Source organism: Podarcis melisellensis (genome assembly GCF_964234715.1).
Source record: "Podarcis melisellensis genome assembly, chromosome: 6".
NCBI lineage: Eukaryota > Metazoa > Chordata > Lepidosauria > Squamata > Lacertidae > Podarcis > Podarcis melisellensis.
Window position 1 is genome coordinate 5388499 of NC_138538.1, and position 12457 is coordinate 5400955.

A 12457-nucleotide genomic window follows, 5' to 3' on the forward strand; every position below is an offset into this window, starting at 1 on the left:
ATCTATATTGGAAATGCCCTGGTTCAGTGGAAATCCCAGAAACAAACATTTGTTGCCACAAGTACTTGTGAAGCAGAGTACTCATCCATAAGCGAATGTGTGTCACAAATAGAGTGGTTTGCTTGTCTAACAAAAGAACTTGGAATACCTTCTGAAATGCCAATCACTCTGCTAAGTGACAACATGGCTGCACAACAGCTTGCCAACCAACAGAACTTTAAAAGCAAGAGTAAACATATAGCTATAAGATACGGAAATGTGAAAAATGCTTTGGAGAGAAATGTGTTAAAGGTACAGCACTGTAACACAAAATGTAATGTGGCAGATTTGTATACAAAATGTTTGGATGCTCCTAAATTTCGAGACTTAAGAGAATTATTAGGTCTCAAGCCTTTGACTTAAGGAGGAGTGTTGGGATTCGCAGGATACTGGATAAGTCTGCAGGCTTCAACAGGATGATGCAATACTCTGCTGGGTCAGAGTGACTCAGCAGGAGTGTGATTAGTGTGATTGGCTATCACCTGTTTTAAAAGGAAAGCCTGTTTAACAGTGGGGGTGGGGGGGGTGCTGTAGTGTGGTGGTGCTGTGGTGGAGAGTATTCGTTTGTAAGTACTCTGTATGGACTGTTTCTTTTGTAAATGCCTGTATATAGCTCACATTAAAAAGACTGCACTGGAAAAACCTGGAACTCTTAGTGTTTCGCTGAAACCGCCGTGTGGAATACGCGACAAAGCTCAGGTACACATGTCATCATTTGGTGAATCATCCATACAATCTCCTTTAGTGAGGGTGTAGTACCTATTCTGAACCAAACATTGATATTTTTTTCTTTTTTTATAGGAAGGATGTGAGTGGGGAGAATTCTGGGATTCATCTCGACAGAAGCATTCCCAACCAGAGTGGACACTGGGCTCTCAAATTTAAAAGGTGCCCTGTGCAATGCTAAAATTCAGCACCCTTCCTTCTTGCTCTTCAGCATTGTTTTGGCACCCTTTGCAGCGTGATGCCCAGTGTAAGCACACTGGTCATGCCATCCTAAAACTGCCCAGGCCCAACCTTGGGATGTGGTGTTGGCATGGGAGAGGTCCTTGTCCTGCCCAGGTGGACCACAGATAAACACTTCCCGTAAAACTATAGGAATATCGAAATCAGGCCTCCTCCAGCTGGCAAGATGACTGGGAAACACTTCCCCTGCCACAGAAGGTCACAGCATACTTGCAAATTCTGGGTTTCCCCATGGCACCACTGGGCTGCTGCTGCTGCTTGGCCGCAGCCTTTCCCAAACCATGGCCCTGTGAAGAAAGAAGGACATTGTATTTTCTTGGCATAGGCATCAGCTCTAGGGGACAGGGGTCCCGTGGGCCCTTCCCAGTGCTTTTCTTCTGGGGTACAGCCCCCTCAATATTTTTTCTCTCCCCCCCCCCCAATCTGCCTTCCCAGCTCCCTCCCTTCCTTAGTCTGCTGCCTCCCCCCAGCCATATCCCTCCTTCTCCTGTGTGGCACAGAGCAGCTCAGCAGCAGCACAGCGGACTCAGGAAAGGAGGGAGGCAGAACAAGCAGCCCTGCCATGCTGCCCATGCCCACGTCACCACTGGCTGCCAACGCTCACTGCTCCTGCCTGGGCACACGACGGCCCAACCCCTTGCTTGGAAGGAGTGGGGCAAGGGGTTGGGGCGAAACGAGCCTACTCCCCACCCCAGCCCCGTTTTGCTCAGGTTGGCGCCACAACCTCCTGGCACATATGGGGAATGGATTCCCCATGGAATTAACATACCATGACTTCCAAGTTGCAGTTTGTATACATGGCAACTTCCCCTTCTTTCATTTGCTCATGAAGCCACAATAGCCTCTGAGGCCTTTTCTCGCAAGTATCTCACCATCATCTGACAGGTATCCCTCTTGCAGGGCATTATAAGGCTTGCTTGCAAAGCAGCACTTTGTGACATCAGCTGGCAAACAGGGGCCAGGCTGCTGGGCTGCCAGGTAGCTGAATTAATAAGAAGGGGGGGGCAAAGTGGGATGAGGCCACCATGGGTCAGGCCAGAGTGTGCTGTTGGGGTGTGGTTGTGCCTCCCCTTGTTCCCCATCTTGCTCCTCCGCCCGTTCCTTTAGCTGCTCGATAGAATTATAGCATGGTAGAGTTGGAAGTGATCCCAGGGGTCATCTAGTACAACCCCCAACAATGCCAGGATTCTGCCCACAGCCAGCCCTGGCTGGGCTCTAAACTCCGACCAACTTCTTACCAGCCAGATGAAGTGACCCCTTGCAATTCTGCATGGGGTGGAGAAAGGGGAGAAACGTTTTGCGCGCTGTCTCAGGACATTGATGTGAGCATGCCTTGGGGGGGGGGGCGAGTAAAGCCAAACAGTTGGAGAGTGAGTCCCTATTGAAATTCATGTTGTTACAGGTCTCCAGGCTGTTATGGTTAGAAGGTTAGGAGAGGCCTCATCCTGAATCTTTAGGGGAACACTTGTCAGCTGATTAAGACCAAGGCTTGGCAGAAGGCAGTCCACTGGTGCCTATCTAACGCCCTCTGGTTGCTGGAGTTTTAACAATCAACACAGGACTGGGCAGACTTTGAATGTTGGAGGCTGCAGTGCTTCTGAATACCAGTTGCTGGAAACTGCACAAGTGCTCCTCTGCTCAAATCCTGCTTACAAGTTCCTCGCAGGCATCTGGTGGGCCACAGTGAGAACAGGATGCCTGACTAGATTGAGCCGATGCTCTTCTTATGTTCTTAACAAAGCACGTTCATTGTGTGGAAGCAAACTGAGGGACTCCGGGTACCATTTAGCTGTCAGGCTAGCCTCCCTTGCTGGGCTGTTGTGCAAGGATGGAAGAGAGGAGCCTTCTGGGGGGGAGGCCGGAGCTCCGTGGCATGTTGTTGTGGTTATCCGTCTGTCTGGGGAGACAATGGAAGAGGGTGCCTAATTCAAGGCAAATGTTACTGTTTTTGTTCCTCTGAAACGTGAGCGTGAATAATCCATTGGGAAAACGCCTTTCTGCCCTGCGGGGCTGCTGTAAGGATAACGGAGAAGCACTTTAAGCCCCCCCTCAAAGCGCTATAATAGGGGAGGGCAATGCTTTTCTTTAATTCCTCCTCACTTTCTGCCATCAAGGTTGTGTCATCTGCATATCTGAGGTTGTTGATATTTCTTCCGGCAATCTTAATTCCGGCTAGGGATTCATCCAGCCCAGCCTTTCACATGATGAATTCTGCATATGTTAAATAAGCAGGGAGACAATATACAGCCTTGTTGTACTCCTTTCCCAATTTTGAACCAATCAGTTGTTCCATATCCAGTTCTAACTGTAGCTTCTTGTCCCACATAGAGGTTTCTCAGGAGACAGATGAGGTGATCAGGCACTCAGCAGTCACAAAATTAAAAGACGCCTGGTTCTTGGGAGGAAAGCAATGACAAACCTAGACAGCATCTTAAAAAGTAGAGACATCACCTTGCCAACAAAGGTCTGTATAGTTAAAGCTATGGTTTTCCCAATACTGATGTATGGAAGTGAGAGCTGGACCATAAAGAAGGCTGATCGCTGAAGAATTGATGCTTTTGAATTCTGGTGCTGGAGGAGACTCTTGAGAGTCCCACGGACTGCAAGAAGATCAAACCTCTCCATTCTGAAGGAAATCAGCCCTGAGGGCTCACTGGAAGGACAGATCCTGAAGCTGAGGCTCCAAGACTTTGGCCACCTCATGAGAAGAGAAGACTCCCTGGAAAAGACCCTGATGCTGGGAAAGATGGAGGGCACAAGGAGAAGGGGACGACGGAGGACGAGATGGTTGGACAGTGTTCTCGAAGCTACAAACTTCGAGATTATGTTGTGTTTTATAGATTGTGTCTGAATGGGATGAGAGTGTTGGAGATACGTGCAAGTGTGTGTGTGAACCCGGTCTTTGATTTTCGTTGTTGTGTATACTGTGTATATACGGACAATGACAATAAATTTATCTTGATCTTGATCATAAACATGAGCCTGATCAAACTGCGGGAGGCAGTGGAAGACAGGAGTGCCTGGCGTGCTGTGGTCCAGGGGGTCACGAAGAGTCGGACACGACTAAACGACTAAACAACAATAATGCTTTTCTTTGGGGTGGGGGGCGCTGAGAGGGGGTCGGGTCCCCCCCTCCTCTCCATTTCTGACTGAGGCGGCTGAAGGGGTAAAAGCAGACCGCCGACCGCGGAAAATCCGAAGCCCCTTCGACTTCCATGGCAACGACGCTAGGCCTCTTCGCCTCCCCTCAAGCCGAGAGAAGAGGCAGAGAGGGAGGGAGGGAGAAAAAACGGCTGAGGGGAGAAGCAGCCGCAGCCAGGCCTTCCTCCTGCCGTTGCCTGGGCAACGCCTCGAGGAAGCCTCGCGAGATCACGGGAAGCCGGCGACACTCTCTCCCTCTCTCGTGAGCGGGAACAGGAGGAGAGCCGCTTGGCGAATGGGGTTGCGGAGGAGGCGTCACGTGGCGCGGCGCGGGCTCCCAGGAAAAGGGGCGGGGCTGACTCGGAGGTGCGTGAGGGGACTTTGTTACCGGCGGGTGGCGGGAGGCTTTTGAGGCCTACTCGGGTCCGCCTCACCTCAGCGGGCCGCCTTCCCCGTGCCCTCCGGTCCTTTGCCTGAGGAGCGGCGAAGGGAGCCCGGAGGGTAATAGCCCCGTCCCTAGATAATTGGGATGAATGGATGATGGAGGAGGAGGCGGCGGCGGGGGCTGTGTTTTAGGCCCAGGGGTGGCCCCCTCAGGATTTGAAATCCAGTCAGCGCGCCCAATTGGGGCTTTGTAAGTCGTAGCCCAGCGGCGTGTGAAGGGCCGCGAGTTTTCGCATTGTAGGGGGTTGGACTAGATGACCCTTGGGGGTCCCGCCCAGCTCCATGGTTCTGAGATCCCTCCTGCCGCCCTCACCCGCAGTCCTGGCGGGGATGGCTGGGCTTTGCCATGTCTGGCCGGAGGCGGCGATGCTTCTGAATATTGAGTAATTCATTCTAAATGCCGCCCTTCGAGGTCCGCAGGGCTGTTTGCGGGACACCAGGAAGGGGAGAGTCAAACTCGGGCTCAGACTCTTCGGTTCTGCTGAGAGATCTGAGCCCAAATACAGTGCATCCATCTAGCCCAGTGTTTCTCAACCTGTTGGACTACAACTCTCATCATCCCTGACCACTGGTCATGCTGGCTAGGAATGATGGGAGTTGTAGTCCAACAGCATCTGGGGATCCACAGGTTAAGAATGATGGCCTACTCTGACTCAGTAGATGCCTTTCCCAGTCTTACTAAGTGGGATGTCAACGAAGGATACGGGAACCTTGATTGTGTGTTCTACCACTGAACTGTGCTTCCTGTTTAAATGTAAGCTCATGAAGCTTCCTCATATCAGATCAAACCCATCAGTTCATCTAGCACAATTGCTCCAACTGTGAGCTCCTTTCCAAGGTCCTGCTGATTAAAATCCTGTTATCTGGAAATGTCAGGGATTACACGTGGGTGGTGCTCTGCCATGGCGCTGTGATCAGACTGAACACGTATAGAACAGCCTTGCCAAAGTTAAGCAAGGCTGGGACTGAAGATCCAGGGGGCAGCAACACGAGAATGGGCCTTTTTTGTAGTGGCTACCTGCTGGTGGAATGCTCTCCCCAGGGAGGCTTGCCTGGTACCTTCACTACAAATCTTTAGGCACCAGGCAAAGACATTCTCTTCTTGCAGGCCTTTGGCTAATTAAACAATTTATGGCAATTTAAACTTGTGGTTTTTATATTGTAAACTTCCCTGTGATCCTTGGATGAAAGGCAGCATAGGAGTCAGCAGGCAGGGGCGTGGCTGGCATGTGTCGGGGGGCAGGGCGCATTTGCTGGGAATGTGTTGCCAGGGACAGGGCACTACCCCCCCTGCACTCCTCTTCCTCCACCAGTGCCCCCCCAAACATTTGAGGAGGCCGGGCATTGCAATTCAAATGGAGTGTGTGTGCTGTGTCTTGTGATGGTTAATGTGAGGCGGGGCTTATGTGCCCCCCCCATATTTTATTCAAGTTGGCACCTCTGAAGGGCTGTATAGAAATATAATAAACAATAGTAATGTCTGGGCAACTGCATTTCTTAAGTTCCATGGAGGAAAGATGAAATATAAATAAAATAAAATTGACCAGATTTACACACCTTCAGGCAATACTGTAGCATTAAGTGGGCCCAGACCATTCATTTGGCATAGTGATTTATTTTGAACATTAAGAAGTCACAGTTTTTCAAAGTTAAATCTTGCCAGTTGTTTCTGGAATGTTCAAAATAACCAGCTGCTATGCATAAAGAGATATGCTTTAAAGGTGAAGCGACAGGCTGCAATTCAAACCTCTTCTGCACTGGGTGGATTGGGCAATGAAGAACTCATCATTCTGCCCACTAAACATGCGGATCGATAGAAGTATTGCCAGTGGAATCCCCACAGCAGCCTGTGGAAAGCCTCAGAATTGGCAGTTCTGGGGAACTGGGAGGAGCTGGTCTGGGATCCACTGGATCCTGAGCCAGCCCCTCTGCCGTATTGCTTGATAGCATTGGCAACATGTCCAGGGCAGGACTTTCTGCCCTGGTTGGTGTGAGTGGCGGGCAAAGATGGCAGGGCCTAATTGGGATTGGGATTGCAGTGATACACCACAATTCTATATTCTCTACTTAAAAGCGTCATCATTGAGTTCTCTGGAGCTTGTTCCCAGGGAAACGTCCAGAAGATTGCCGACTTTGGGCCATAATCCTGTGCATGCTTATTTGGGAGTAAATCCCATTGGATTCAGTGGTACCTTTGAATGATTGTGCATAGAATTGAACTATGCCAAGACTAAATTGCACCTAGTCAGTTGACAACATTATTTGACCATGGTCAAATACAGTCGTACCTTGGTTTTCGAACAGCTTAGTTCACAAACAACTTGGAACTCGAACGCCACAAACCCGGAAGTAGGTGTTCCGGTTTGCGAACTTTGCCTTGGAAGCTTGAACGTCCAGTGTGGCTTCCGCAGCTTCCAGTTGGCTGCAGGATGCTCCTGCAGCGAATCGGAAGCCACGCCTTGGTTTCCGAATGTTTCTGAACTCGAACGGACTTCTGGAACGCATTCTGTTTGAAAGCCAAGGTATGACTGTACAGTAGTGCAAAGTGCTCCAGAAACGATACTTTGTAAATGGCAGGTGATCCTTTTGTTTCATGATTTTGTTGTTTGTTAGCAAGTCTAACTTGTGTTATTCCAGACTAAATGGGTAGACTGCAAAGCAAAGTGTTTGGTCTTTTATCATTTGGAAAAGGGAAGTTCTAAAGTAAGCCTAAGAAACTAATCTTACCCCATTATGTTGCTGACTGGCTGGGATTAGGATTGTGAAGGTGTCCCAGTGCAAAGACCATCACCACACCTGCAGAGAGCTTGGTGGACAAAAAACTGCTGCAGCCGCCAATATTCCCACAATTAATACCAAGCAAAGGGTCACAAAATGGACTGTTGCAGGGGCAGAGGCAGAAGCAACTGTGGGTTTGCCGGATCCAAACTGGTTCTGTTCCTCGAGGGGCTTAGATTTACATGATTTCTTTGCCCGCCTCCAAAATAGGAATTGGGAGGGGGAGTTTGAAAACACTGTCCTTGTTAATACTGTATTTTAGCAAAATGACACCTTTAACTTAAGGAAGTGTGTTGTTGATTTCAGACTCTGAGATCCTGACATGTCTGATGAAATATGCCCCAAATAAAATTGAATGGCATCACTGTGGACTTCCCATTTCAACCCTACAAATGTCAGGAAGAATACATGTCTAAAGTGCTGGAATGCCTGCAAAAGGTGAGTAATCTGAGAAATCCCAGCCAGAGAACTCTGCAGGGCACTTCTTGAACAATGTTTAATAATGTGTGTCAAGAGCAGGAAATTTAGAGACTAGTCATGCTAACATCTCTGAAATAATGTAAGGTCCAGCATTTGGGATGTTTTGTTGGGAAAGAATAGATTACTCCTGGTTACCATTAGTTTGCTCTCAGACATAGTTGCAGTATTACACAATACATAATATATACAGGGGGGAAATGTGCATATATTATGCATAACACCATGAGATTGCTGACCAAGCCATTGTTTTATAAGTTTTGAATGTTTCAAATAGATGCAAAAGTACACTGGTTCAAAATGTCTTCTTGAAGTGAGTTTTATTATTTATATGTGTTCAGTTTTGGCTCCCATCGAATGAAATGCAGGCTTGGCGTGGTGAATGACACAGTTGTTTGTTTTATAAGTATCTTTGGGAGGATTCAAAGACAGCAGAGCATATATACTTGTGGCCTGCTTGACTGTGAATATCATGGACAATTTTTTTATTTTTAATTGGATAAACTATTTTGGGATTTTCATGTTATATTGCATTTTTGAACTAAATTTGTTCATTCTACAAAATTATCTGCCTAATATTCACAGTTGTAAATGGTAGTATAATGTTCTGATTAAGTAAATGAAGTATTGTGAGCTTGGAAGTAAATGGGTCATTTCTCAACTCACTCATGAAAAGGGACAAAACAAAAAAAATTCTTTCCAGTAGCACCTTAAAGACCAACTAAGTTAGTTCTTGGTATGAGCTTTCGTGTGCATGCACACTTCTTCAGATACCCGAAGAAGTATCTGAAGAAGTGTGCATGCACACGAAAGCTCATACCAAGAACTAACTTAGTTGGTCTTTAAGGTGCTACTGGAAAGAATTTTTTTTGTTTTGACTATGGCAGACCAACACGGCTATCTATCTGTAAATGAAAAGGTACAATGCAGTATAATGCTAAAAAAATTGCCATGTTGTAAAGATTACTGTTGTTATAGAATATGAAGTGCTGAGAGCATTCAGGAGAAATGCTATTTAAATAATAAGAGTGCAATAATTTAGACTGCAAATAATTTAGACTGCAATCCTTTGTGTGCTTACTCCAGTGTAAACTGCTGAACCTAGTAGTACCTACTTTCAAGTAAATTTGCATGAAACTGTTGATTTAGTTGATTTATGTAATTTTCATAAATCTGCAAGGGATAGAAACCAATAGTTCCGAAAGAAAAAAATCACATTCTTGATTTTAGATGCACACATGTCACAGCAAGCATCTTAGAGAATGCTTCCATCTGCAATTATAAAATTTCAGATTGGCGTCACTCACCATGCTGCTATTAATAATCAAGAAACTGCAATGCTTGTTATTTAGAAGTAAGTCCTAAGGCAGCAAATCATATACTCATATACTGTTGTCAGTTTCCTGGGAGTAAGTGCCATGGAACTCAGTGGTACTGAATTTTGGATTAGGATTGTGTTTAGGATTGTATCTAAACTATGTTCACGTGCAAGTGGAATGGGCTCTACTTGTGCCGCAGGGTCTTGCCTTCCCCCACCCCCTTACATGCTCTCAAAATAATTTTCTGCAGGGTAGGTGAACCTTCTGGAGCACTTTCTGGGGAAATGTGAAAGTTTGTAGTGGGGAGGAGAGGAGAGTGAAGTCCCAGTGCACAAGGAGAAATGCATTTGTGTAATGTTCAATTTCACTCCCAAATAAGTATTCTTTGTAACTTAAAATCTTGCATAAATTCCCGTCAGTTGAAATTGGCTAAATTCAAGACATTGACTTCCATTTCTTGTTTTTGAGATATATTTTTATACTGTTCAGAACAGATGCATTTTGAACATATGAAACCTGCTTAACACTTCCTGAAAAGAGGCTATTTTGCAAACCCTTCTCTTGTTAGTGCCAGACGTATCGCATTAGATCTGTTTGTAGAGAAGTGGGTAGGTGGGATTTCTCTTACACTTGCAGATGAGGGGAAAGAAGCAAATAAGTAGACCTTATGTTCATACAATCTGTTCTTAAGGCTTGAGAACTGAGACCATGCATTCCATTATCTCTTTTGCACGTCTGCAAGAAAATCTCTTAAGGAACCATTGTGCTCAGAGGCCATTTTGTAAATCTTTATTATTATCACTGTCCTACACAAGTGCTCTAACAGCTGTTGTAGAAGCAAGGGGATCTGTTTACAAAGTGACATGCAGGCCTTGCCATTGCTGTAATGCTGTACATGAGTTTCAGGGACACTGCTCTGTAAAAAGTGTGCATAATTTCAAATGCAATTCAGCAGCAGAGGTTTTTTCCCCTCTCCAAGAGTTCCAAATCACAGAGTTCCTGTTGTCAGACTTGGAACAATCGTTTAACTCTGCCTCAACACCAGTTTGAAGTGCCAACTAATTTAAACAGATCAAGTAAAACTTGTGATCATAATATTAGTGCATAAGAACTTTGGCATGTTTGCCCTAAAACTAAGTCTGTCAACAACCTTCTCACTGTCACCAACAATGTGTGTTCCTTCCTTAAGTATTTCAGTCAGAGATGGCTCTAGATTAGAATAACCTTTGGAGCTCTGTCTTGCTACATTTTCCTTTCCCAGTCTGGTAAAACAACAAGTCAGAAAGAGAGCTTTAGTTGAAGTTTCTAACGTCATAGAATCAGAGTTGGACGATACTTCTAGAACAGGCTGCTCACAGCAGGGTATTAAATTACTGTGGACATATAAATTCTCCAGTAAATGCTGAGTCAAATGATTTATGCAGATTAAGCTATACAGTGACAGCTAGAGAGAACATTGTTCTTGGTCAATTTAACTAAAACATACAGTCCAGATGATATGTGTGCATCATCCTGTTTGGAGTGCTAACTTCCAGAGAAGACCAGGTGGCCAGCTGTAATCCCCGTTACTAGTTTGGTTCTCTCCTTAAGAGTTAGGTTCTAACTGAGCAGCTAGAGGAAGCTGCCCTAGCTTTCCTAGTTATAGCTCACCCTGCCTAATCTGCTACCTAGCAACCTGTCTTCCATCCAGGCTGCCAGCATTTGTCAGCCACTTACTTGTTTCTGTACAGACTCATGGGGAAAATGCTTGGCAATTAGCTGGCAGTTAAAGTGAATGCCCAGTTTTCTAATTATTTCTTTTCTCTACTTGTTACCATTATTCAAGCAAGTGAATGGGATTTTAGAGAGTCCCACAGGCACGGGGAAGACACTATGCCTCCTTTGTGCATCTCTAGCTTGGCGGGACCACTTCAAAGATGCCATCTCTGCACAGAAGATAGCCCAACGACTGAATGGAGCAGAACTCTTCACTGACCGGCCAATGTCATCTTGGGGCAGCACTACCACAGGTGCTGATATCCCAGGTAAGTCCTGGGTCTTGTGGTTCGGTAAGCAATGTCATGTTCATTTGGAAGCTACAAGGTGATATTACTAGGGTTCTTAGACTGGACTGTTTGACCTTATAGAAGAAGTAGAAAATGAGATGTGACAAGCTGGCAAACATTGCAGTTGCCCAGTTGTAGAAATTCAGGTGCATGGAAGGTGGGGAACATGTGAACCTATGCAAACATTGCTGAGTGTTATAGTTAGTTTCTTTTCTTTATCAGAAGCAAGAGAAAAACTTGGGGACTCTTTTAATTTGATTATTTCATCAGTGTTGGAATTTGCTCATTAGCAACCCAGTGGGACAAAGAATAACGCATAATCAGTGATAAAAGACCACAAACCACAGGCTCAAGATCGTCTTTGAAACAAATCAGTTTATTGATGTACAGTGCTTCATTCAAATCATATTATCTTCATATGGAAGTTAATGATATTCTAAACTTTGAATTATAACATAAAAATAAAGTAATGTAAGAGAGCAAGTTAACACTTAGAAAAGAATATAGAGTAAGAATAGGCTGAGATTATCATTGTAATTACATTGATAAAGGAGCCAATCAGAGTTTGTTTTTTCCCATTCCAACTGAAATTTTGGCCTTCTAACATCCTCCAGCTCATGTAGTTGCTAAAGTTTCATATCATATCTGTATTTCTAGGTTTTCTACCACACTTAACATTTTGGAATAAAAGTCCTAGTTACTCAACCAGTGCAGGGAGGGAACATATAAAAAAGAGTGGGAAAGGCGGCGGCAGCAAGGAAAGAAGGAAGAGAGTGAGAATCAATTCTCTGAACACTTTTTATAGGGATTAGAAACTGGGCCAGGAAGATTAGACTTCCCATCTTTTGTGCCAATTTGATTACTTGCATAGGTGATCCCACATAAGATGCAGACCAGGGGTTGTCAATGTGGTCCCTACTGCCCACTAGTGGGCGTTTCAGGATTCTAGGTGGCTGGGAGGGGGTTCTACGGCACAAGCTGAATCCTCCTTCCATCAATGGTAAGGAAATTTTACCATCAAGAAAGATGCATTAGTGGGCGGTAGGTATAAAAAGGTTGACTACCCCTGATGTGGACTCTGGATATCCATAATCTATGGGTGAACATTTTTTCACCAAGGTCAGGTGCACCCTTGACACATTCCAGCAATTCCTTTGAAACATTCTAGCAGTATCTATAATTCCACATCAGGAGCAATCCCATTCCTCCTCTCTTTAGGATCTTATTATACTGGTGGTGTAATGTTGT

The 12457-nt window shown here is 45.5% G+C and overlaps 1 protein-coding gene and 1 long non-coding RNA gene across 6 annotated transcripts in view; one reads left to right on the plus strand and one right to left on the minus strand.

Moving 5' to 3' along the window:
• Positions 1-736: 736 nt before the first annotated feature.
• LOC309373242 overlaps positions 737-12457 on the minus strand; it is a 139441-nt gene continuing 127720 nt past the window's right edge. The window contains exons 2-3 of the long non-coding RNA XR_014169893.1: positions 2659-3104; positions 737-1292 (exon numbers count right to left, since the gene is read on the minus strand). This is a non-coding gene — a long non-coding RNA (uncharacterized lncRNA). The remainder of the gene's footprint in view (positions 1293-2658; positions 3105-12457) is intronic.
• RTEL1 (regulator of telomere elongation helicase 1) overlaps positions 4383-12457 on the plus strand; it is a 75225-nt gene continuing 67150 nt past the window's right edge. For 3 of the 5 annotated variants that reach the window (XM_081916645.1, XM_081916648.1, XM_081916647.1), the window contains exons 1-3: positions 4383-4512; positions 7675-7806; positions 10990-11188. In XM_081916645.1, the coding sequence (XP_081772771.1) occupies positions 7705-7806; positions 10990-11188 (301 nt within the window). In that variant the 5' untranslated portion in view covers positions 4383-4512; positions 7675-7704. The other 2 variants (XM_081916646.1, XM_081916649.1) reach the window with 2 other exon arrangements.